Genomic DNA, 25,252 nt, shown 5'->3' with positions numbered 1-25,252 from the left:
TGGGGCAATCCCAGCTTGTGTTTTTACAGCGTGAATATGCATTTGTGGAACTCCTGGCTGTGTTCTCCACAGCCATATTCCTGGCAGAGGTTATAAAAGCCATTTGTGCAGTTAAAATAACAGTCTCACACATGCTACATCATCTTCAGAGGCAACTCATTCCTCAGAAGAGATCCCTCAAAATCTACAGACAGCTTAGGTCATGCACTCTTAATTTCAGAGCATGCTTAGACATGACTTGCACTCAAGCAGTGACTGTCCTCTCTGTGCTCATCTGCATTTGCTCTTTCAGCAAGTGTCTAATGCTGGTTCACTGATTATTTTTGAGCTGGCTCGCTCCCTAATGTGGTTTCTGTGTGCTCCAGCAAGCGTGTTGGCGTGCTGTGGGGGCAAGGAGAGGCAGAGGGGGAACAGGGAGCTGTCAGGTTGGCTCTGCAGCTGCAGACATATTGGAATCAGAGTGCGCCACTGAAAACAAAATAAATCTTTTCATTAATTTCAGAAGTGTGGGGTGTCTTTTTTATATAGCCTGCAATTCAGTAAGCAAATGCCAAAGAATTAGCACCCCCTGAGTAAGCATTGCTATTTGTCAAAATAATAATTTCTCCTCATCTTGCATTACTCATGGGAGTGGAGCCTGGGGAGCTCGTGGTGGGAAGATTCCACCTCTGCAGTGGAGCCGTGAATGATCTGATAGGTGACACTGCAGGGCTGCAAGTGGGATGTGGACATGCCATGGGTTGTAGGTGATCCCACACAGCCCTATGAGACCATGTTGTTCCAGACTTGCAGCCCTTTTGGTTTTTCTCTCCAGGCTGCTATTGTTTAAGCTCTCTCTGTTCTAAAAGACCAGGGAGGAGATCTCACTGAGATTATTAGTGATACTACTTGCTGTATGAAACTGGGGATTAAAATCAATTTAATTAACCTGAATGAAACAATCTTTCGCACATGGTTCAATTTCAGGAGAGGTGTCAGAACAGGCAGAGAAGTTTAAATAGACTGACCTGTACCTGTGTAAGCAAGGTAAGTATAAGAGTCTCACTGTAGCACCTACAGAAGATTCTTTAATCTACTTAACCTGTTTCAGGGACAACAGTGAAGCAATGCATGGCTGGGGCTGGGACTGTACAGGCAGGCAGGTGAAAGCATGCTCTGGTGTTTCTGTATTCCACTGGAAGTGAAAGCAGACGAGGATTTGGAGAAGGAAAGTACCACAAAGCTGTCTGTATATGCTGCTGTTCTTCCTGCCATGCTGAGGATTTGGATCCTGCAGCTGCCTTCACCAACACATGGCCCGAATCCTGTGTCTCAGCACCACCTCCCATCAGCGGGCCTGTGCACAGCTGCACACAGAACAGGAACTCCAAAAGTTGCTTCAACTGCCTCCAAGGCTTATTTTTGTATAGTTTATATATATACAGATGTAGGGGTATATATACATGAGTAGATATATACATGAGTAGATCTATATACACATGTATATATATCCCTACGTGCCACTTATAAGTCATATATAAGATATAGGTCATATCTGTGTTACATATAAATACATATCCATAAAGGTGTGAATGTCTGTATGAAACATTCTCTAATGAGATGTAATCAAATTAATAATCAAATCTACACGCAAGTATGAGGCAATTAAACACAACTGCACATCAGGGATCTTCAGGACACCCAGCCTGCTGCAGGCAACACAGCCCAATCCAGAGCTGGCAGGGCTCGAGCAGGAGACCCAAAGGGTCGGAGGGCTGCCAGCGATGGCCAGCCCGGCGATAGGCCGTGCAACGCACGGGAAAAGTAGACAATGCAATGCAATGCGTGCTGAAACTCCAGCGCCCAGCCCAGCCCCGTTCCGCCCCGGCCGGGAGGAGCCTGCGCGAGTGCCGGGCTCCGCCTCTGGCGACGGCGGCGCCGGGGCCCGGGGCGGCCCGGCCGGGCCATGAGGCTGACGCGGGCGGCGGTGCTGGCTCGGGCCAAGGCTGTTGCGCTTGATGGTGTCCGCCGCCTTAACTGCTGGTGGGCGCCGACGGGAACGGCCCGGGGCCGTGCGGGCCCGGCGGGAGGCGGGGCGGGCAGCTGGGCCTGGGCCTGGCGCTGGGCCTGGGGAGGGGGTACAGGCAGGGCTGGGAGCGGGGAACACATGGAAGGCTGTGTCAGAGGAGCTTTGGCGGGTGCAGAGCGGGCGTGGGGACAGCAGGCGGGCAGCTGGGCCCTGCCGTGCTCCCGGTGACCCGCTGCTCTCTTCCCACAGGGGCAGCCACTTGACGGATGTAAGTACTGCGTGCCCGCTCCCATCCTGCCGGGAAGAGCCAACGAGGAGGAGGCACCGCGGCTCTGCGCTGCTGTCGTGGAGCCCCAGCCCGTGCCCATCAGGCTGGCCATAGCCTAGGCCGGCAGCCGCAGAGGGGGTGGGGTTAACAGGGCGCTGAGGAAGGCACCAGCCTGGGTTTGGGCTGGCTTGCTGCCAGTGGGCTGCAGTGATTTTCGGGATTGATCGGCATCTCAAACTAAACAAATCAAAATCAAAAAGCCCATGCAGGGATGCTGTTGTTTTCCAGAGAGCACTTGGAACCAATTCCTCACCAAGGCCCTGCATGGACCCTTGGAGACCCTGAGCCATACCTTGTCTGTTTGGGACTTTGGATGATGTACTCTTGTTAGAGGGCTGTCTGGGGTAAGAGGGATCCTGCCCTGTATGTGCTGGCTGGAAGCCTGTGCAGAGTTGCTGGAGCAGAAAAGCAACATGCTGCTGGCTGGTGTCTGTGCTTCCACTCTTGGGCAGTGAGGGTGGAGGGGCTGCTGACTCTGCACTGATTGTCGCAGCAGATCTCTCTGGTGGTATTAAACTTGAGTTAGGTTGAAGCAAACCTAAATTCCTGTGCTTGCTTTTATCTTGTCTGTGATTTAAATTGCCTTTTTTCTCTTTTCTGGAGTGCCAACTTGCTGTTTCTGTCTCTTCCTGCCCCAGATATCAATATGCCGGGATTTGCCCAACATCGAGGTGATCACGTTCAGGTGACTGTTAGACTGCCAGTTTTGGAGAGGGCAGACGAAATCGCTTTAACATGGGGTTGTGACGTGTCTAGTGGTTTCTTACCACCTTTCTGTGGCTGTATGAGCTGCTTGGCTCTTCATGCCCCATTTCTCAAGTGGCAGAGATGCAGAAATGATTATTCTGCTGGCTCCTCTGCACTCTTCCCTTTGCTACTCAAGAAAATAGTCCCTGTTTTGAGAAGTGTTGAAACCTGTTAGGATCGTTGCTTCCTGAGTCCCATTCTATAGTTTGGGTGGGGATCTTCTGGGCCTCTGTATGGGGCCAGTTTGCAGAATGCATATTGAAATGTTTCATGGACCTCACAGAGCCTGTAATTTCTGTAAGACTCCCCCTAACAAAACATCCATCTTCCCCCTGTTCTGGGGATCCCACAACGGCCAATGCTGTCTGTAAATCTGAGCTGTTTAGCTTGGGGAATCTTACGTAGGTTCTCCTTCAGTGAGTCTGAGGAGCTGCTACAGGAAAGGACGCAAATGTGACAGGCATGCATTTGGGGAAAGCAGAGGCTGTCTGTCACTGCAGTAGAGAGGAGTGGCTGCTTATTATTCCTTCTGTTGAAAAGATTAAATGCTATAAGCCGTGGGTTGCTTGACGTCCCTTGCCATGATGTGCCACAGTGTGGAGTTGTGGGAAGGGGGGGTTGGAAAGCTGCTGTGCTACAGGGGCTGTGCTCTCATCTGAACAGTACAGTGAGGGAGGGATGGGCTTACTGGTCTCTGATCCTGTGCTGTCTCTTCAGTGTGAATGGCATCTCAGATCTCGAGCCACTGAATCAGTGCCAGAATCTGAGTGAACTCTATCTGAGGAAGAACAACATTGCAAGCCTAAATGAGCTCTTCTACCTCAAAAACCTACCCCGGCTGAGGGTCCTGTGGCTGTCTGAAAATCCCTGCTGTGGGACAGACCCCCACCGCTACCGAATGACGGTGCTTCGTAACCTACCCAGCCTGCAGAAGCTTGATAACCAAGGTGGGTAAATAGGTGAACAGCTCCAAGCCATGGGCAGGGTGAATGGGAAACCAACCAGTGATGTGCTGGTTCCTCTCTTTAAGGTGTCCTTTGACTCTTCCGTGAGTCAGGATGCATTGAAGGTTGAGTGTCCGCTCTGTGAGATCCACTGCTTCTAAGCTGGTTTCTGCCTTCCCTGCAATGCTAGAGTTAACACTAGTGGGACTGAGAGCTCCTCATTATAACTTAGTGCCACTAATTACTGGTTTAAAGAGCTCTCTCCTTAGCTGTGGCAAAACAAAGATTCTGCAACTTATGCTGGCATAAAAAACAAGCTTTTCCATCTGGTATCTGTAGCGCCGTGGCTTTTGGAGCCTTCTCCAGAGACAAGAAGTAGCAAAGCATGTTTGCAGCCCTCCTTGATACCTTTCTCACTTTGATAGACTGGTGATGGCTGCCATCATTCTCCTGTTGGGTTTTACTGTAGGAGGAGGATAAAAGCAGAAGGCCAGTACAAAGGATGATTTTGGGGCCAAACCACTGCAGTGTATCTCTGCAGCAGTAGTACCTCCCCTGTTAGAGATGCTTCCTTCCTGGGCTGTTGGAGTTCATTGCAGCAGGCTTTTGTTTTGGCTTTTGTAGCTGTGACAGAGGAAGAACTGTCCCAGGCCCTGGTTGATGGCGAGGAGATCACGGCCCCACCAGCAAGGAGGAATGTGGGGAATGGCTGCCGTGAGTCCACTGAATCCAGTGCTGCTGAATCCACCACAGAGACCGAGAGTGAACTGCTGAACTTCAGTCTGGAAGAGACAAAGTGAGGGCTTGCTTGTGAGCTGTTAGGATATCTGGGCTGAACTCGTGTAGTGTGAAAGGACACTAGCAGCCAGACCTGATACTCCATGGGCCAGGCCTGCAGCTGGTGCGGATTACCACTGTTCCAGTTATGGTGCTGGAGCTGTGCTGGTTTAATAGCACTTGTGGTTTTTATAGCTGGGTGGATGTTACTTCATGTGGGAGTTTTACTTGGGATGTTGGTTTGTAGGCAGTGGTGGTGTGAGAATAGATGCACCTCCAGTCCTTCAGCTACATGGTTCATTCATGGTTGCCATGATTAGAAAAGATTGGCCTGGCAGAGTAAGGTTCTCCCAATTGGTCATAACATTTGCTCTTCCTCCCCTTCTTTAGCAAAATCCGAGAAGAGCTTGGTATGAAGCCTGTTCCCAAGGATAAATTTTCCTCCTTTTCACCTCAAGAAACAGACTGTAACCGGAAGAAGAGAGTGAGTATCTTCTAAAGACCAGATTGCTTTTTGTTTCCTGCAGTTCTGGGCCACACCATTTAAGAATGATGTTAAGGTACTTGAATGCTTCTAGAGGAGGGCAATGAAACCGGTGGCAGGGCTGGAAGGAGTGTCCTGTAGGGAGTGGCTGAGGATTTGGGTTTTATCTAGTTTGGATTAAAAACAGGCTGAGGGGCAACTCCATTGCTCTCTACAGCTTCCTGAGGAGGTGAAGTCGAGAGGGAAGTGCTGACCTCTTCTCCTGGGTATCCAGTGATAGGACATGTGGGAATCATCACAGAATCATAGAATGGTTTGGGTTGGAAGGGACCTTAAAGCTCATCCAGTTCCAACCCCCTGCCATGGGCAGGGGCACCTTCCACTAGACCAGGTTTCTCCAAGCCCTGTCCAGCCTGGCCTTGAGCACTACCAGGGATGGGGCATAAGAAATAAGAAGAAATAAGAAAAATCAAATTAGTCTAAATGTTGTTTCACTGGCTTCTCTAAGTGTATGCTCATTTACTTCCACTGAAGCTCTCTCCTTACTCAAAGGTCTGTAGGAGATAAACTGCTCACGGCTCACCCACCGCAAAGCTCAACAGCATTACCAAGAGTTTGCTACAAGTCTTGCTGCACGTGTACGGTGCTGCTGAGTGATGTGTGAGGGTTGGGCTGGAGACCTTCAAGGGTTTCTTCCAGCTCGTGCTTTTATGATTCTAACAGCTCTTTATTCCTCAGATCAGACAGTTACTCTCCTTTCCCATCCTACATTCAATCACACTGGAGAGAGAGAGAGGGTGGCTGCTCATGAATGTGCCTTTCCTTACAGAAGGCAGTTGGGAGGGTGGCCAGAAGCCAGAGGCATGTGGGCAGTCTGCAGGACTGGGTGGATGGGTTTGTCCTGCATTCCAGTTAGCCTCCTCACATGCAGTCTCTGTCCCTGTTTGCCCTGAGGGCTTGGTTGTTCTGTCCTTGTAGCTGCAGGTGGCTGTTGCAAACTGGCAGTGGTGGAGTTCCTAGAAAGCAGTGTTTTAAAAATCAAGTGTGCTTTTCTGGGCTTGGTGTTAATATGCTTGTATAAAGTAGTGTCTCTCTCATTCCAACAGAACAATGTCCTGAATGCCATCCTACTACTCACAAAGGAACTGGATGCAGAGGGTCTGGAGATCATCCATCAGACAGTGGGGAGGAGGCTCCAGGCCGTTCGGAAGAAGGAGCTGCAGGAGCAGTGATGGTGCCCATTACAAACCTCCCTGGAGAACCAGCCAGACCTGCAGCACCATTCTGCTCACACATGCCTGGCTGCAGCCAAAGCCTCGGTGTTTCCCTCTGTGCTTTCCCTATGGAGGGACTGGACTGGGATGCTGCTGGCTGCCCCTGTAGCTCCTGACATCGCCCCTGGCTGTGCACATCGTGCTGGGGCTGGCAGTGCCTGACCTGGCTCTCGGGAGCTTTCCTGCTTGCATAGCAGGCTCTGTTAACATTTGTATCTCATGTTGCTGGGGCTGTCTGATGGAGCTGCAGGCAAAGCAGAAGTGAGCAGGTCTGCAGTGAGTGGTGCCACTGTGCTGTGTGATCGAAGGGGGATAGCAAAGCCTGCTGTCAGCCAGAAAGGTCACTCACTGCTTATTCGTGGCTCCCTGTCAGACTGATTCTTGGCCAGCCTCTGTGTGTAGCACACTCTGAAGGCAGTTCTACCACAACGATCTGCTTTTGTGAAGTCTGTTGGGGAGATGCTGTCTGAAGTGATCACCAAGAACTGTCTGGTGCAGATGGTGAAGGTCAATGTCGAATTCTTTATTTATCTTCAACTCCTGACTTCTGGTCATCATTAGCAATGTGCAGCATCTGACTTGGCGGTCAGGCAGCCCAAAGAAAAGCTGATGCAGCCTCAGTGAAACAGCAGTTATACTCTTCCAGATCCTGAATGCTCAGCTCTACTCTCACCCCCTCATGCCTCTGCAGGCATTAGAGCAGCTTAAGGGAACATCAGAGTAAAAAGGCCCTGGGCATTTTGCAGTTAGAAGGAAACAAGCCAGGCATTACTGTCGGGCTTGCACAGACATCAGGAGTTGGTGTTGCTTCCTTAAATGAAAAAGCTGCATTTACTAAGATTTTATAGAGCTCCTAAATACAAACTGAAATGTTGTGACATACCAAATAAAACCAATTATCCCTCTAGGATGCGTCACTTGTGGCTGGGGTTCAGCAAACATAGTGAGAACAACTGACTCTGGGCATTGCTCCATTATGTCTGGTTCATGGCTTGCATTGTTATCTTTGCAGAGCAGGAGGAGGGCTGTGGGCCCCTGTGCCTTCCCGCTTCACTGGACCTGGGAAATGGCTCACCAGCCTCTGGTGTGGGTGGGTAGCACACCAGGCTGCTGCAGGGGCTGCTTTTCAAAGGCACTGTGGTATTTGGGAACCTTCTTGCAGCCACAAGTCCACATGGAGCACAGGAAGCAAAGGAGATGGTGAGTAAAGCTGACTTGCTTGTGCAGAGGTGCAAGGGGATGGTAATGGCTCCTGAGACATAGTATGTGAACCCTGTGTGCTGCTCAGCTGTAGACCATGGTGCTGTGCAGGGGGACGTGGCGTTTTCCATGTCCCCACTCTCCCTGTTTGTCATGCTGCCAGAAAGGAAGGAATGCTCATCCTGGGGGATGATGACAGCCCTGTTTCTACAATACTGTTGACATTGGTGGGAGGGGGTACAGTTTGACCCTTATCACTTGGGTGAGGATTGCTGAGGCATTTAACTCCTCAGATGACCTAGTTCTTGCCTTCTGCATCAAAACCAGCTGCATTTAAATGGCCAGTGTGATTTATGCTATAGCAGACTTCCCTTGACAGCCAGGGCCCAGGAGACTTACCCGTCATCTTGCTTGCATCTTGCCCTTGTGCCGAGGGCAAGCCCTCTCCCAGGCTGTCTTGGTGGCAGTAGTTGTGCCTCTCCAAGTTGGGGGAAACGGGAGAGCTGCTCTTTGGGCATGCCAGAACCCCCCCATATCTCAGCTTTGCTGGAAGGAGAGTGATCAAAGTGTCATCTATCACGGGGGCTCCTTGCTGTGAGGGTGGCAAACAGAGCAATCGCCATGGCCTGCAGCTGCTCTGGCACAGTTCCTTCCTGCTCCACTGGAGAAGCTGGGCTGTTAATCCCTGACAGCATGACTGTCCCCAGGTTCTCGCCATTTACGTGCTGCGCTGTTCACACTTGGCGACTGTGGATGCTCCCGCTGCCAGGAGAGCTGCCCTTGATGCTCCCAAACACTCCTTGCAGGATGACCCCGCAGCATCCGGCTCGCTCTTGGCACAGCCCAGGGGGAGCCTGGCCCCTTCGGCTCATGCCTTTTCACCCCAGGGACCTGGCAGCCTGCCCTTCGCTGAAAGATGCTTGTGCCTTTTTGTTGTGCCTTCTCTATGGGGAGGGTGGGAACCTCGGCCTGAGCTGGATGTGATGGGGAGCTTGGGTGCACAGTCACTATGTCCTCTCCTGCTTGTCTTGGTAGGGCACGGGGTGGTTGCTCCCCACAAGATGGGAGGGCTGTGCTTGCCTGTCTTCCCCCAGGAGTCTGGTAGCGCAGACTTTTATGTTTTGGAGTGGAAATGAGGTGTTAAGGCTGTGGTGACCCTTGTCCATGTGGGGTCACCCCTTCCCCATTCACACTCTAAACCTGGCTGTGGTGCCATGCCAGCCCATCCACTGCCCTGCCAAGAGCTTTTTGGCATGACTTGCTTTCTCCCATACCTTTTGTCTCAGCAGGGAGATCTAGGGGTGAGGGCAGATGTTTCCCTATGGTGGAAAACACCAGCGGCTGTGGGTACAGCCTGAACTTGTGCTGAAACTGCCCTTGGGGACTCTTGGACATTAGGGCAGGTGAGTGGGACCACTGAGGCTTCTCAGAAGTACACACAGGATGGTGTGATAGGACAAGGGGTAACAGGTTTAAACTAAAATGGGAAGTTCCGGTTAGATATAAGGAAGAAGTTCTTCACTGTGAGGGTGGTGAGGCACTGAAATGAGTTGTCCAAAGAAGTGATAAATGCTCCATCCCTGGCAGTGTTCATTCAAGGCCAGGTTGGACAGAGCCCTGGGTGGCATGATCTAGTGTGAGGTGTCCCTGCCCAAGGCAGGGGGGGCAGAATTGCATGATCTTAAGGTCCTTTCTAACCTAAACCATTCTATGATTCTATTTCCCACTCGCCGGTGCTGGCAGGAGCAGCCAGGTCTCTACCTGGGGTCCCCAGAGCAGATGCTCACCCAGGAACAGCAGCAATGCTGCCTCCATCACCAAGGCCTGCTAATTCCCTGTGTACCCAGCTCTGGCAGGGAAGATACAGTAATTACAATCTTCCTCCAGAGCCTAAAACAAGTAATGGGGCCAGCTTGGGGAAAAGCAATGAAATTGCGCGGAGAAGTCATCGCTTGGGAACAACTCCATGGGGAGGAAAACATAACTGCATGTTCGACCCAAAAGACTGGGAAGTGTCCTGGTGCTGGCCATGTCTCAGGGGCTGGAGCCATAGCCAAAAGCCCTGGGAGGAAAGTGGCCTGGGAATGGGGCTACATGCGTCCATCTGGCATCGGCTGAGCCAAGCACTGCATGCGGGAGCCGGCACGCTTGGCAGCCACCCTGGGAAACTGCCTTAACAAACAAACATAGTGCCCCCATAAATCACTTCTGCGCTTTCTGTGAAGGTGGGAACCAAAACAAAGGACAAGCAATTTTCCTCCAGGATTGTGAAGTCTGCCAGCAGAGGGATGCTGATGTCCAGCTCTCCCAAGCTTTGAGGATGCATGAAGCAGGGAAGCCTCACGGCCCAGGGTTATTCCACAGCAAACCATCTGGCTTCATTCACCCCATCCTAACCACAGGTCTCCCCCACAGCACGCAATGATCACTCTCCAGCAAGGCAGGTTTGGCTCCAGCAGGTTTTATCTCTTAAGAGGAAGAGAGCAGCGCCACGAATGGTACAAGATCTGGGGAGTGAGATGACGGGCACAGCACCCAGGGCCGCATGGTGATGGTCGCAGCCAAGCATCATGCAAGGTGGCCGGGAAAAAGGGGCTTGCCAGGACCAGTGCTCTGTGCTGAGCCCTCAAGAGACCCCACAGGCCAAACACCACTGGAGGATTGAGCTTTACCAGGGCCCTTGGGGTAGTTGAGAGCCCCCAGGAACAGCCCCTACCCGCTCCGGGATCTCACCGCATCCTCCTTGGCTCTTCTCCTGCACACAGAGCAGGTGACTAACAGCAGCAGTTGGCTCAGGCGGTCAAGCCGCTAAGTAAAGAATCAAGATACCCCATTGTTAAATAACAGGAATAAACTATTAAGGGAAGACAAAGGGTCTGAGCTCTGTAGCAGGCCTCTAGCAACACCTCTTCTCTGCACCTGCAGAGGACCCAGACCGCTGGACCAGCATTTTGGGGCAGGATTGTGCTGGTTTGGGAGCTGCGACCAGGCTCTGCCTGCTTTAAGGGGTTGATGGCAAAGCTATAGGGCTATTGAGAACAGGGGACCTGGTGCTCCCCGAGCAGCATGTGGGGATGGAGATGACACAGGGTGGGGGGCTATGGCTTGGGCTGGTGGGATTAGAAGCCCTTCTCGATGCTGAGTGTGCGACGGGTGACGTGCTCCATTGTTCCCGAGATGTACTCGGTCAGACTGATCTGGTAGTTGGCGAGCATCTTCAGCATCAGCCGCAGGTTCAGCCACCACTGCTCCTGGGGCAGCCTGTGCCTGCAAAGGGGGGAGACACGGCTCTAGTATGGTCCCAGGGTCGACCCAGGAGAGGGTCTCTCCCTGGGGCCTGCTGAACCACTGGGGCACAGGGATGGGGACTTACTCAAAGTCAGTGACTTTCTTGAGCTCAGTCACAGGGCTGAAGGCCACCACCTTCTTCCTGAGCCCGATCACGCAGGCAGACTCTGCTGAGTTGGCAAACGTGCGCCCTGGGCGGGGGATGGATGCTGCCAACCATGGCCACCTCACCAGGGCCCAGCTGCCCAGTGCCACCAGCATCCACCCACCCCACCACAGGACCCCCAGCCCTCAGCTCACCCTTGCTGTAGGCCTCCTGCAGCTTCTCCGACATCCACAGCACCGCCTTCACTCCCAGCTTGGTCCCATAGTTCCGGTCAAAGGGGGTTGGTGCTCCCCCCTGGGGACAAACAAATGGCAATGACAAACCCACCCAGCTCTTGGGGACACTGTGTGTTGCCCCATCCCCTGTACCTGCTGGAGGTGACCCAGGACGTTAATCCTGCAATCGAAGATGCCTTTGCCCTCAGAGGAGTAGAGGTTGTAGAGGAACTCGGTGGTGTAGTGTTCGTGGCACTTCTCATTGCTGGGGAAACAGAGGGAAAGGATTGGAGGGGGTCCCTCCATGCTTCCCTGAACATCTTTTTTGCTGCTCCAGCTCATCTCCCCACCCTGGGGCAGGGGTGGTGACAGCAGCAGAGGCATCCCACTGCAAGACTGTTCCCCAGCTGAGTGCCCACCCTGCCGAATCTCACTGCACACAAGGACCCTCTCTGGCCACAGGAAGGGCTCAGCTCCAGCCTCTATCCATTCCACAGGGCTGGGTTTTTCAGTGAGCATCACCAGGGGTTCCCAACTCACCGCAGCACCAGCCCTCTCTGTATATCTGTCTTCATTTTGTCAGTCAAGTGCTCCACGTTGGCCTGCAAGATGAACACACAGCCATCCTGGGTCCCTCTGGTTCTCTTGTTTGGACCTGTGTCACTAACATCGACCCAGCAGCTTCACAGATCTTGGCCTTGTTCCCCTAAATCCTGTCCTGACCCAGAGCCCTCCCTTTCCAAGTTTACCTTCTTATTTTACCCAAATGATACTGCCAGAAAGCAGGTCCTGCCCTGCTCACCTTGAGGTCGTGGATGGTGAAGGGATCTTCATAGACATAGGCAGCATCAGCACCCACTGCGATGCCGGTGACAGTGGACAGGTACCCGCAGTAGCCCCCCATCGTCTCCACGATGAAGACACGGCGCTTGGTGCCTGAGGCCGACTGCTTGATGCGGTCACAGCTCTATGCCAGGAGAAGGAGGGATCACACAAGGAAAACTCACCTTTGCTGCCTGGGATGTGAGTCCGGTTCATTCCCAATGTGCCATCCCAAAACATGATGGGACCTGCTGGAGCAGGACAGCTCCGGGAGCTGCCCCCTGCCCTGTCCCTCACCTCCATGGCTGCATTGACAGCCGTGTCTGAGCCCAGGCTGAAGTCAGTGCCGGGCACGTTGTTGCTGATGGTGGCAGGGATGACACACATGACGATGCAGAGCTCCTCGTACTGCCCGCGGGCCTCCACCAGCTGCAGCACCCCCTCATAGGCCTGCAAACAGCCCAGAGCTGGGGAAGTGCTGGCCCTGGGGCTGGATGCACATCCCAAAAGGGATGCCCTGGGCTGCCTGCACCACATGGGATGCTGACAGCCCATCCCAGCCCCCTCTGAAACAGAGTTGAGGATTCCCCCCGCACCTCGAACCCCCCAATGACCAGCAGCCCCTGGATGTTGAATTTCCGCACGTTCTCCACGATCTTTTCCATGCAGGTCTTAGGCAGTGTCCTGGGGGAAACGGAGGAGAGATCGTGAGGTGAGGACAGGGGATCCCCTCCCATATAGCCCTCTGGGGCTGCACTTACCGCTTGGTGCCCAGCATGGACCCACCACGTCCCAGCCAGCCTGCCACGTCGTGCCAGCCCACCTCACGGATCTGAAAGCAGCAGAGTTCAGTTTTGGGGTAAAACACCCTGTAACCCCCTCCAAGCACAAACCCATTCCTCTGGGCAATCTGTGGCACCCAGGCTCACCATCCCACTCACCTGCCCCTTGGACAAGCCCTCAAAGCCGTCGCTCACCACGTAGACGGTATGTCCCTGGCAGATGCCGATGCGCACAGCCGACCTGACGGCAGCGTTCATGCCGGCAGCAGGAGCACCCACATTCAGGATGGCCAGGCTGAAGGGGCTCTGTGGGGACAGCGATGGGGATGGCACATTGGTGCGTGTCCCCCAAGGTGGGGACAGTGACCACTGCCGCTCTCTGTCCTTCCTCACCTTCTCCTGCGCTGGCTTCTGGTGCGCCAGCAGCTTGTAGATGTTCCAGTTGTTCTCAAAGCTCCTGCAAGAACAAGGCAGCATGCCCCTGATGGGCATCTAGACCCAGAGAAGGGAGGGGGAATGCCCTCCCAGCAGCAGGAGCCAATGGTTTCCCCCCAGGAGAGAATCCCCCATCCCAGCACATCCTTTTGGCCATCCCATAGGGAGGTCTCACACCATCCCAATCCCCACTCCTCACCTCCCACGCAGCTGGATGGCCTCATCAAACCTCTTCTCATCCATGGCCTTCTGCACATCCTTAGTCTTTGTTTGGGGGGGTAAGAGAACAGCACTATGAGACCCTTGCTTGCAGAGAAGGGGAGCAGGACCCGCACCCAGCAGGCTGGCATGCCTCATCCTCCTGGTACTCACCACCTGGACGCACTCCATGAGCGGCAGCCGCACAGACTGGTTCCCCGAGAGGCTCACCACGCAGGCCGGCGTGTCTGGCGTGGCCTCCAGCAGCGCCATCACTGCCTCCATCCCCATCTTGCTGCTCTGCAAAGGGAAAGGGGCACCCGGTGCCCTGTGACATCAGGGCTGCCCTATGCCAGCTAGCTGGGATGCTTCCACAGGCTTGGAAACTGCATGGCTGCTTGCACAGCTGACTTACAGCCAGGGAGCTGCTGGTTTTATTTAAAAACCCATGGAATTCGAAGCAAATGAGGGAAAAAAAGCACATTGTTCTGCAGTGCTGAGCCTGGGGGGACCATCTGAGTCTCATCCCAAGCTGGCAAGTCCTTTGCAATGGGTAGAGGGAAAGCAGGAACAGGGTTCCCTCAGCTGCCTGCTCCTTTCTGCAGGATGACCCTCCCCATATCACCCTCACCCAGGACCTACCAGCACACGGTCAAAGGCTGACGGAGTCCCGCCACGCTGCACGTGGCCAAGGACGGTGACCCGTGTGTCGAAACCCAAGCGCTGCACTACCAGCTGCAGAGAAGAGAGGAGGTCACACAGGAACCCACTGGTCACTGCAGGTGCTGAAGCGGATGCTGGAGCAGTCACTTACATCCTTCACGTAGTTGGAAGAGATTGGTTTGCCACTGCGGTCGATGGCACCCTCAGCAATGATGATGATGTTGAGCCGTGAGCCCCTGCTGCGTGTCTGGTGTAGGGAGGATATCAGCCACTGAGGTTAGCAAAAAATCACTGGCAACCAAGTCCCAGCATCCTTCCACCCTCCCCATATCTGCTGCTGCCAGGGGGTGGCTCACGGTCTGGGTGCCCAAGCCCCAAGGCAGCACTGCCCCTGGTACATTAGGGCTGGATTTGCACTCAGCTGAGTGCCCTGTTTCACAGGGACAATGATGGGAGCTCCCGAAGCTTCGCAGGGTTTGGCCACTGGCCACAGGGCGCAGCCCAGATCCCTGCGGGGACTCTCCAGAGAGAAAAGGGGGATGTGACCATAGGAACCCCCCTTCTCACCTCTCCAAGCCTCTCACACATGAGGTCCTCCCAGCCATCCTCTGGAGGGGATTCAGGGATGAAGAGCCAGTCTGCGCCTGAGGCCAAGCCGGACACCAGCGCCAGGTACCTGCGGGGACATGGTGGTGGCAGCACCAGCCCCAACACATAGCATCCCATCCCATCCCATCAATCCCTTCCCCATCTTACCCGCAGTGGCGGCCCATCACCTCCAGCACAAACGTCCGCTGGTGGCTGCAAGAATACAGGTAGGAGGAGATGGAAAGTGGATCTGATGCCCAGGGTGGTCCAGAGTCCAGCCCCCAGCCCGCTCACCTCTGTGCCGTGGTGGTGATGGCGTCGATCACCTCCATGATGCGGTGCAGCGCCGAGTCGGTGCCAATGGTCATGTCAGTGCCGCAGAAATCGTTGTCGATGGAGCCCACCAGCCCCACGATGTTCAGGCGGCAGTTCTCCCGTGCCACCTCCTCGCTGATCTGCCCTGCGGGGGGGGGGGGATGGCCGTGCCACCAGATATTTTAGGGCACTCCCATTCCCTGCCCCAGTGTTGGGCTGGATTCTGCAGAGCAGTGGAAGAGCCCAGCCCTCCCTGAGGCTCATAGAATGGACTAAATTAGGAAAGACCTTTAAGAACATCAAGTCCAACCCTTACCCCAGGACTGCCAAGAGCATCACTAAACCCTATAGTGGTGCTGTATCATGGTGAGAGGGTGGAGCCTCCAGACCTCAACGCCCCTTGAATGCTTTCACTCTACCCACCCAGGGTTTTTGGGAGGGGGTTCACCCACCGTCTTGGACCAACTCCTCCAGCAGCCCACCCCACTCGGAGCGGAAGATGTCAGCACCCGTGAGGCTGCCATCCCCACCGATGACGCAGAGGTTGGTGATGGCATGCTCCACTAAGTTACGGGCAGCCCGCAGCCGGCCCGCACGCGTGGTGAAGGCTTTGCAGCGGGCACTGCCAATCACCGTCCCACCCTGCAGAGAGAAAGGGGGAACACAGCTCATCGTACAGGTTTGGGGTGGGATCAGGGGATCCCATACCCTACCGCTGATCCTCACCAGCTGGATGATGTTGGAGACGCTGAGCCAGTTGGCTTGCTTGATGTTGTCTCCCCCCTCTACCAGCCCCTCGTAGCCCTGTGGAGAAGCAGGGGGTGGAGGTGAGGGGTACCCCGGCACATGGGGGAAGCTCCCCCCTGACTTGTGATGGGGATTGGGTGGGTACCCCAACCTCATAGATGAGGAAGACCTTGGCTCCCACATATATCCCCATGCGGGTGACGGCGCGGACGGCAGCGTTCATCCCTGGAAAGGCAAGATATGAACCAGGCTGGCCTTGAGGGAGCCTGTGCTCCAGAGGGGACCAATCACAGCCATGACCCTGAGGTGTCCCCTTGAGGAGTGGGGGCCATGCGGGCAGAGACCGGGGAAACTCAGTGCACGGGTGAGAGCTACAGATAAGCAACTGCCTGCGGGCGAGGCGCATTACAAACACCTGCCGTGGGGGGACGGACCCCACCGTCGGGCTTGCCCCGGAAAAATGCCCCCCGCCGGGGTGATGGAGACAGGGAAGAGCCGCGGGTGGGATGCACCGCGCGGGAAACACGGGAGGAATGTGCGTGCGTGTGTGTCCGTGTCCCCGCTGCGCCCGCCCCAGGCGTCCGGGGAGGAGCTGCGCTCCCCGAGGCCCCGAGGACTCCGGCCCCGCCGAGCCTGCGGGAGCCAGGGCGGACACGGCCACGGCCACGCAACCCCGACGGGGCGAGCCCACGGGGGCCGATGTCCCCGCTCCCCCGCGGCCGGGCCCCACCTTGCGCGTCGCCGCCGCTGGTGAGCACGGCGATGGCCATGCCGGCCCCGGCCATCCGCAGCCGCTCCAGCTCCGCCGCCGCCATCGCTGCGCTCCCGGCACCGGCGCCGCCGGACACGCCCCCGATAACGGCCACGCCCCCGGCGGTGAGGCCACGCCCCCCGCGCGACGCCGCATCGTTAAAACGTTAACGCGCATCTCGTACCGATTGAACGATAAACCATGGATCCTACAGGCAGCGCGCACGCGGAGCCAGCCCTGCCGGGCGCTTCTCGGTCCCGACCCCCCCCTCCCCCCCGTGAGAGGTATGCAGGGATGCTGCATCCTTAGAACCGCGTCCTTCCAGGGATAATTGTGGGTCATGTCACATCAGCGCGTGCCGAGAGCACCGGTACCGGATGTACGCACCAGGCCCCCCATGGGTGCAGCGTGGGGCTGTGAGGCTGCTCCCCTCCATCCTTCCCGTCTCCTCCTGCAGTGGTCCCCTGCCGCTGTGTTTCCCTGCCGCCATCGCACATTCAAGGGGCAATGGGTTTAAACTAAAACAGGGGAGATTCAGGTTAGTTATAAGGAAGAAGTTCTTCACTGTGAGGGTGCTGAGGCGCTGGCACAGAGTGCCCAGAGAAACTGTGGCTGCCCCATCCCTGGCAGTGTTCAAGGCCAGGTTGGTCGGGGCTTGGAGCAACCTGCTCTAGTGGAAGGTGTCCCTGCCTGTGGTAGGTGTTGGAATGAGATATTAAAATCCCTTCCAACTCAAACCATTCTGTGACTCTATGATTCATGGAGCTCCTGCCAAAGGGATCCCTGGAGCTCATCCTCAAGGAATGGGGAAACTGAGGCAGGCCCTGGCTGCTCACTCCCCCGTGAGCTCAGAGCTTTAGGGCATGTCCGGCAGGGAAGGGGTGTGGGTGGCTCGGACTAAGGAAATGGGAGAGACCTGGCTGGACTCCCACTCTCCTCCTCCTGCAGCCCCACCTCCCCGTCCTGCTTAACTCCCTGCCAGGCCAGCCGTGGGGCCACCAATCCAGTCCCCATCCCCACGATGCTCCGGTTACTGCTGCTCTGCGGGGCCCTGGGCTGTGGGGCAGACCAGGCAGGTAAGGCAAGGGCACGGTGGTGGCTGGGGTTGGAGGAACTCAGTGTTCGCATGCGGGGACACCCATGGCTTTTAGGTGAGGGGATGAGGCATTGGGTGATGCCTGCTGTCTCCTGCAGCCCCACTCACCTTCACCATGCTGCAGCAGACCCTGGTCTCCAAAGGCAACTCTGAATTCTGGGGGAACGCCAGCCTGGACGGGCAGCTCAGCCATCTCCTGGAAGGGCTCAATGTCACCCAGGTGCTGCCTCTGGAGCCCCCGGATGCCTGGGCCAGGCGGCAGCAGGATGTGACCACCTACCTGAACTACTTCAGCCAGCTGGTGAAGCTCTTCAGCAAGGAGAGGCCTATCAACTGTGAGTGGTACCCTGGGAGGGCACAGGGACAGGTCCCAATGGGAAAGAGGAGCCCCCATTCACTGCCTGGTCACTGGAACAGCTTGGCAAAGGGATGGACATGGCCATGTGCAAATTGTCTCTCTAGGCAAAAGGAGCCCTTCTGAGCTGGGAATTTCTTACCCAGAGCCCACCCAGGGGACAGGGTGATGCTCAGCCTTGGGAAAAGGGCTGGGGGCTGCAGCCTGAGGGGATGGGGAGGTGTAGGAATTCTGCCTGCACCCTGCCTTTATGTTGCCTTCACTCCCCTTCTGCACCCTGCCTGCATCCCATCTGCACCCTGCAGCTGCTGTGGGAGGTACGGAATGCTGATGGCAATGGCTTCATGTCCCTGCCTGCATTGCTCCTCTCATATTCCTGCCCAGGCTGTGTCACCCCATCATTTCCTTTTTTACCCCCAAACCAGTTTTGCTGCAGCTCTGCATTTCCTTACCTGGCCTTTAGGAAGCACTTTCTCACCTTGGGGTTTCCCCTTGCCCAGGGTCCCATGCTCCCTCTACTGCATCCTTCTGTGAGGGTGAGGAATAGCACCTGAAACCTACCGTCTCTCTAACACTGAAGCTGTGCTGTACTCAGATAAGGAAGGGGAAGATAAAGTGCAGTGCCTATCTGTTGGGAAAAGTTGCCATTGCAGCTAAACCGAGTGAAAACAGATCAGTGGCTGGGTTGTGTGGTGCAAGGCTGAGGCCTCGTAAACTCAGTGCACAGCTTGATGCTGGTGACAGCCATGGGCTGTCGAGGGTTAGGAGCGTGCTGACCCTGACCTGCTCCCTCTGTCCCCACAGACACCCAGAGCCTGTGCTGCCGCCTCGGCTGCAGTCTCTTCCCCAATGGCACAGCCCAAAGCTTCTACGAGGTGACGCTCAACGGGACAGCTTTCCTGAGCTTTCACGTCCCCAACGCCACTTGGGAGCGGCGCTGGCCCGGCAGAGACGCGGTGGCCACCTTTGCTGAGAGGGAGCTGATGAAGTACCCCAAAACCACGCAGGACCTCCAGCATTTCCTCAACACCACCTGTGTGGGCCTCTTACAAGCTCAGAGCGCTGGGACAGGTCTGTCAGGTCCAGGAGGGGAGAAGGTGGCTCGGTGGGTGTGAGCCCTGTCTCACCTCCATCCCTCTTCTTGCAGGTAAACAGAACAGCCGGTCACACGCCCCGCTGGTGCTGGGCCTGATCCTGGGGACCTTCTCCTTGCTAGGCATGGCCATAGGGATCTTCCTGTGCACAGGAGGGAGCTGCTAGCGGAGCCAATGGTACCACATCACCCTGCGGAGGCAGGGAACGGACCCATCAGGGACCAAGCCTGTGCCCCATGAGGGATGTATCTCCCTAGCACCACAGGCTTTGCTCTCAAAAGACACTGGTGGGTTCCCTGCCTGGTCCCAGATGGGTTGAGCCCCCCAGGCAGCAGCAGTGCCTTGCCCTGGGGACGGTCCCCACACCAGGCTGGTATGATGCACTGAGTCTTAACACTGAAATACACTTGGCACAGATGGAAAAAGGGAAGCAGAACGGGGGTTTGAAATCAGCAGGAGAAACAACCAAGGAAGGGTTTAAAAGGATGGCATCATATTCTCATTTATCCTTGTTTAATGGGGATAAATGCACGGGAAGGCGGATGTCAGACCCCGTGGCACTGCTTGGAGATGTTGTGAATAAAATCACCCATCAGCTCTCATGGTGTGTTTGGTTGCTCTCATTTTCCCTCCCCCCAGCACTGACATGGGGCTGCAGTTCCATCACAGGGGAGGCAGACATGGAGAGGGCTGTGGTTGCTTTGGATCAACTCAATTAAGTCACCTCTCCCATGGCCAAGTGGCAACGCTTCATTTAGTTTTACATTCCCTCATCTTTCTATGAGGCATTGAAGTTGAGCACAGACAGCCATAACAGGACAGTCTGTCCTAGCAGATTAATGCATTCAGCGCTCTGATGGCCTGTAAGGATGCTGCCAGAGGGATACAGGAGCAGGGGGATGCCAGGAGAGGGGAGATTCACTGGAGACCCCAAGATGAGAAACCGCTTCCCGGGGACCAGCTAAAGACATGCAGAGCTCTGTTACTAGTGCTACTGTGGTATTAGTACAACAACATTAATTGTTTTATTTTCCCTTTCTGCAGTCTAGATCAGAAATAAAAGCTCTCTGACTGTTTAGACTTTGGCTACATTAAGTATTAATCTTGGCTGCATTTCCCTTTCACCCATAGTGAGATTTCGAGCACATCAGCCTTCTTATGCTCATCACTGCTGCCCCAAAGGCAAGAAAGGCTGGGGATTAGGCAGGAGCTGGCTTGGGCCACTGAAACATGGGACAGCATAGGAGCTAGGAGCTTTCCTGGAGTAACTTCCAGCTCATTCCTTTCTAAATACCCTTCCCTGCAGCTCAAAGAAAGGAGGGGCAGTGGGGAAGATGGGGAGAGGTGCAGGGCAGAAAGGGGATGGGAAGATGACATAGTGCTTGTCCTTAAGGAGGGATGGAGGAGAAGGTCTCTAAAGACCACATCTCATCACCCTGGCCCCCAGCCACAGCACAAGCAGCCCTGCCAGGCAGGCAGGGGCCGAGGCACTCCCCACCCTCCAGCCAGCAACTTTGCACAAGAGGAATGGCAGCCAAGAGGTCACAGACTCCAAAACAAGGCTGAGGCACACGGATGTCACTGCTTGGCCTCGGAAGAAGTGTCCTTGGCCAGCAGCTTTGCTGTGGACTGAGCACTACAAGTCCTTGCTGTGGGCATCAGGGGACAAGGGTCTGATGCTGAAGGTTAAACAACTTAGGTTTGCTCCCCACAAAGGGATAAGAATGCTTGTAGCCAGCTTCCAGCAGGGAGAAACTGCTTCATTCCCAGCTCTGTCTTGGTTTTTGGACTTGAGGCATCACCGTTACCTGCATGTGAAGGCAGATGTTGCACTGTGGTCCCAATACACAGAGTGATTCTTATGCCAAGTGTGTCATTGGGTACAGACTGGCATCAGGGATGATGGCACTGGGGATAGACCCAGGCTGGAGAAACTGGGTAGGTCTGGAACAACAGGCTTGTTTTGCTTATGAAACTTGTAATATTTTGGAGAGATGAGGATGTCTCTGCTTTAAAGCTCTGTAAAAGCCTTTTTCCTGACCCCAGTTCCCTATGCATGTTGGTTGCAGCAGGAGAGAGCTCCAGAAAGGAGCAGACTTGGCTGCTGATCTAAGTCTCTGTCAATGCTCATGAGGATATGAGGCAGCAGCCAGCAGAGGGGATTCCCCTGGAACTGCTGGATCCTAAGGAACAGCCTCATCTCAAGCTGTGCCCATGGGCAATGCACCCGAGCCCAGTGCCACCTCCCTAGTGGTGACCCGCACCTGCACTCAACACAGACACAGTGGCCAAGAGCAGAGGGGTTATGGTGATAGCATCTGCTCCAGCACATCACAGCCCCAAAACTGCTCTTCCTTATCCCAAACTGCCTCATCACAGGGTCACCAATACCTAGCCCCAAGCACCATGCTGGGGACACATGGCCAGGCTATCCCTCACTGTTCTGAGGTGCACCATGGCTGTTGGTAGCCACATGCATGGCTGATCCTCTCCCAGATTTAGCTATTCTGCCCTTTACCACAGCCTGGGACAGACACTAACACTTAACGGTGTATCCTGTCAACTGAGGGTTGTTTTTAGTTTGCTACTTGTTTTGCTTCCTGCGTGAGGGCCAACAAGCCCACACACAGCCCTTCAGAGGCTTTAACACCAAAGCAGCATCTTCCCCAGGGAAAACTATCCTCGTCATCTGCACTGATCACTGCATGAGGCTTGGCCTTCCATGCACCACATGGTTTCCATCACTCGGCTCTGCTATCGCTAGCTTGGATAAGAGTTAAGACGCCCAGCCTTGAACATTGTTCCAATGAGTAAGATGATGCTGATGTGCCGAGAACTGGCTTTCCCTTTCACCCATGTTCCATGGGATGAGGGGCTTTACAACACTTCCAGCCAGCCCTCCTGAGCTAGGGATGCTTTTTGGGGGAAACAGTTTTGGGGGTGAAAGCTGTTTGGTATCTGCTCTCTAGCAGCATCCTAATTCAGAGTGAGTGGGCAGGTCCCTGGAAACACTTAACAGCAGGGAAAAGGGAACAGGGTGTATGGATGCCCAGGACCCATCACTGCCCTCTTCCCTTTCCTCTCACCTCCCAGCCCAGAGTGCCTGACCACACCAGAGGAAACAGGAGGAGAAAGCTGGCTGCTGGCCACAGTCAACACCAAGCAGGGCTACGTGGCACTAGGGATGAACGGAAGCTTCTGGGCAGTGGGATACCACCAGTGCTGCCACACCTCCTGCCCTGCCCCAACCGGGCTGTCCCCTCCCTGGGCTTTGGGCTGAGCAAGACATCCGCTGCTATTGCCACAGGAGCAGAAAGCAAAGCTGTTGTCTAGAAAGCACATTATCCAGGAAGGAATCATCACTTCCACCTTCCCTTCCCAGCCAGGGACCCCCCCTGGTCCTCAGCAGTTTGAGCAGATAGATTTGCAGTGCTCCTGAATACATGTGCCTTCAGAGCAATCTTATCCTAGCATCAGTCACTTCTGCCCTCTTTCCTCTCTCCCTGCACTGCCTGTCTCTCATAAGCAGAAAAGTTTAGACAAACATAGATAAGTACTTTAAAATAACAAGCTCTTAAGTAAAAACAACAGGAAAACCAAACACTGTACTTGCAGAGAAGTTTCCATGGACAAGAAACACTTTTCCACTCCCTGACCAGACTTGGGGATAAAGGAATGCTCTATGCAAGCAGTGCCACTTGCTGTAGCAAGAAGTAAGACAGCAGTGGCCTTCTGCATAGCTAAAACCCTCAGAAACAAACTGCACCTTTGGGCTCCTCAGGACACACATACCTAATGCTGAAGCTCTTGTGCATCCTGGGATGCATTAAGAAGAGTGTGGCTAGAAGGTCAAGGGAGGTGGTCCTCCCCCTCTGCTCTGCCCTGATGGAGCCTCACCTGGAATACTGCATCCAGCTCTGGGCTCCCTAGTACAAGGGAGACACAGAGCTCCTACAGCAAGTCCAGCAAAAAGCTACTACGACAAGTAAGGGTCTGGAGCATCTTTCATGTGAGGAAAGGCTGAGGGAGCCAGGCTTGTTCAGCCTAGAGAAGACTCTGGGGATCTGATCAATGTGTGTACGTATCCAGAGGGAGAGGGTCAAGAGGATGAGGCTGGGCTCTTCTCAGCGGTGCCAGGGTATAGAACAAGAGGCAATGGGCATAAACTAAAACACAGGAAGCCCCACCTGAACACAAAGAAAAACTTCTGTACCATAAGGGCAATTGAGCACTGGAATAGGTTGCCCAGAGCAGTTGTAGAGTCTTCTGCCCTGGAGATAGTCAAGAGTTGCCTGGACACAATCCTGAGCAATGTGCTCCAGGAGACCATGCCTGAGCAGGTAAACCCCTAGTGGTCCCTTTCAGCCTCAACTGGTTTGATTCTGTAAACATCTAAGCCTCCTAGGAAGCATTTATATGCGATGGAGTACACGCATGCTAGGACTTACTCACACCAGCTAAATGTTACTGAAATATAGGACGCAGGATGTCACAGACACTGAACAGCTCCCACACCCTCACCAGCCAGACATCTTGGGGCCCTTTGGAGGACAAATACTTCCCCCCATGATGCACAAGCAGCACAAGACTTCTCAGGCAAGTGGACAAAACCAGATGGAAGCATTTGAACCAGACCCTGGCAAGCACTAGTGTATGCTGGTGCCTGCAGAGAAAGCATGGAAATCCTGGAAGTTCTGTCTGAAGGTGGGAAAGGTGGAGGACCCCAGCTCTGCACAAAGCCAGGGGGGAAAAGGAAGGAAGCAGAGTTGCTTGCTGTGATTTGAGGCTTTCTTTCCTGTTCTGATTCTCACCCTTGTAAAAGCCGGGGCTTTGCAGTTACTGTTTTTGTTCTGCACAGCACTAGCTCTCACAGGAGTGCAGACCCACAATGAAAACTAAAACAACCAAAGGAAGGAAAAGAATTAGCAGGAAAAACAGCAGCAGGAACAAGTACTCATGCCTGAAATAAATGCACTGCCTGCTGCTAGGGGTGCAGGTAGGAAAGGTTACACCACCTTTTCCTGGAAAGTTGAGGCTTTGGTGTTAAATCCCAGCTTTTGGCTTTACTGCTACAGGTGGGCACTGGCAGCATGACTGTGCACCAGTGGAACAGCAAGGCAACCAAACAGACCCTTGAGGGGCCGAGACAACACGGAACAGCCCCATGCAAAGGGATATTGATGGAGATTTTCTTTGAACTCTGAGGTTTCTTAGAAATCAAATCTAAGGAGGGAAGTGCAGACAGAGCTGCCTACACACACCGGCAAAGAGGCTGTCATCAAGTGGGCTGATACTCAGCCTCAGCTGGGATTAAAGCTCACACTTACAGATTTGGAGGAAGACAAGCATTGAGAACAAAGGCTTGGCATCCCAGGTTTGTCTTGTCCCCCTCTCAGCTGACCCCGAAGCCCCCACTTTGCTCTGCCAAGGCAGATGTACAGAGCATCCAACAGGAAACCTTCCCGGTGTTGCTGCTTCCTTTGCGTCAGCTCCCGCTGAAGGGTTGGGTGGGACATTGCTAGACCAAGGGCACACACAAGGGCTGGGCCAGAGCTGCTCTTCCCCCTTCCCAAGCTCATGTAGGAGCTACTTAAAGTCCACAATGAAGAAAACCAAACACCACAAAACAACCTACCTCAAGTGTCCTGCTGCTGCTGCTCCCAGCAAACACCTCCATATAGAAAAACCCCAGATCTCATCCAAATCCCAGGCACGGCACAAGGTACAAGGCTGTAAGGATCTCACTTTATAGTTACTAAGAGCTCAGAGGGAAGCAGCAGAATGCTGTGTTACACCAACTCATTTCTCTTGCTGCCTACATCCCTGTCAGTAAAGCAGAAGTCTGCCTGACACAGGCATCTCTGAGAAATTGTTTATCTACCAACCCTGAAGAACTTACGGAGATGAGCATCTTCTGATCAGGATACATAAGCAGAGTCTTCATGACAGAAACCAGAGCAGCACAGGAACCTTCCCACTGGGTTACCAGACTCTCAACTAGTTCAAATAAAGCAGCTACAAAGCTTTTGCTGGTA

General features: G+C 54.4%; 3 protein-coding genes across 3 annotated transcripts; 2 read left to right on the top strand and 1 right to left on the bottom strand.

Annotated features, from left to right (window-relative positions):
- Positions 1-1,880: 1,880 nt before the first annotated feature.
- On the top strand, positions 1,881-6,811 carry CFAP410 (cilia and flagella associated protein 410). The gene is made up of 7 exons (XM_057429016.1): positions 1,881-2,022; positions 2,258-2,276; positions 2,975-3,021; positions 3,801-4,030; positions 4,652-4,823; positions 5,195-5,288; positions 6,395-6,811. Exons 1-7 carry the CDS (start codon positions 1,946-1,948, stop codon positions 6,518-6,520), a joined length of 765 nt encoding a protein of 254 aa, XP_057284999.1. The 5' UTR covers positions 1,881-1,945; the 3' UTR covers positions 6,521-6,811.
- Positions 6,812-10,207: 3,396 nt separating this feature from the next.
- On the bottom strand, positions 10,208-16,788 carry PFKL (phosphofructokinase, liver type). Its single transcript, XM_057429015.1, has 22 exons — positions 16,652-16,788; positions 16,073-16,146; positions 15,901-15,978; positions 15,627-15,816; positions 15,154-15,319; positions 15,028-15,072; positions 14,839-14,947; positions 14,423-14,518; positions 14,251-14,343; positions 13,783-13,908; positions 13,610-13,674; positions 13,369-13,432; positions 13,135-13,281; positions 12,955-13,025; positions 12,790-12,877; positions 12,491-12,643; positions 12,174-12,338; positions 11,912-11,973; positions 11,525-11,636; positions 11,351-11,450; positions 11,136-11,241; positions 10,208-11,029 (listed from the first exon to the last, which is right to left on the bottom strand). The coding sequence occupies exons 1-22, from the start codon at positions 16,734-16,736 to the stop codon at positions 10,882-10,884; spliced, it is 2,343 nt and encodes a 780-aa protein (XP_057284998.1). The 5' UTR covers positions 16,737-16,788; the 3' UTR covers positions 10,208-10,881.
- A 670-nt stretch (positions 16,789-17,458) lies between these two features.
- Positions 17,459-19,642, top strand: PROCR (protein C receptor). Its single transcript, XM_057429067.1, is given in 5 exon segments — positions 17,459-17,632; positions 17,635-17,748; positions 17,867-18,103; positions 18,928-19,194; positions 19,271-19,642. Coding segments are annotated over 5 exon segments (828 nt in total). The 5' UTR covers positions 17,459-17,535; the 3' UTR covers positions 19,384-19,642.
- The last annotated feature ends 5,610 nt before the right edge of the window (positions 19,643-25,252 follow it).

Source organism: Pezoporus wallicus, unplaced genomic scaffold (assembly GCF_028554395.1).
Source record: "Pezoporus wallicus isolate ANWC-B61680 ecotype Strahan unplaced genomic scaffold, APGP_CSIRO_Pwel_v1 contig_593, whole genome shotgun sequence".
Lineage (NCBI taxonomy): Eukaryota > Metazoa > Chordata > Aves > Psittaciformes > Psittacidae > Pezoporus > Pezoporus wallicus.
Note: the sequence above shows the minus strand (reverse complement) of the source record. Positions and strands in the feature narration are given on the sequence as shown.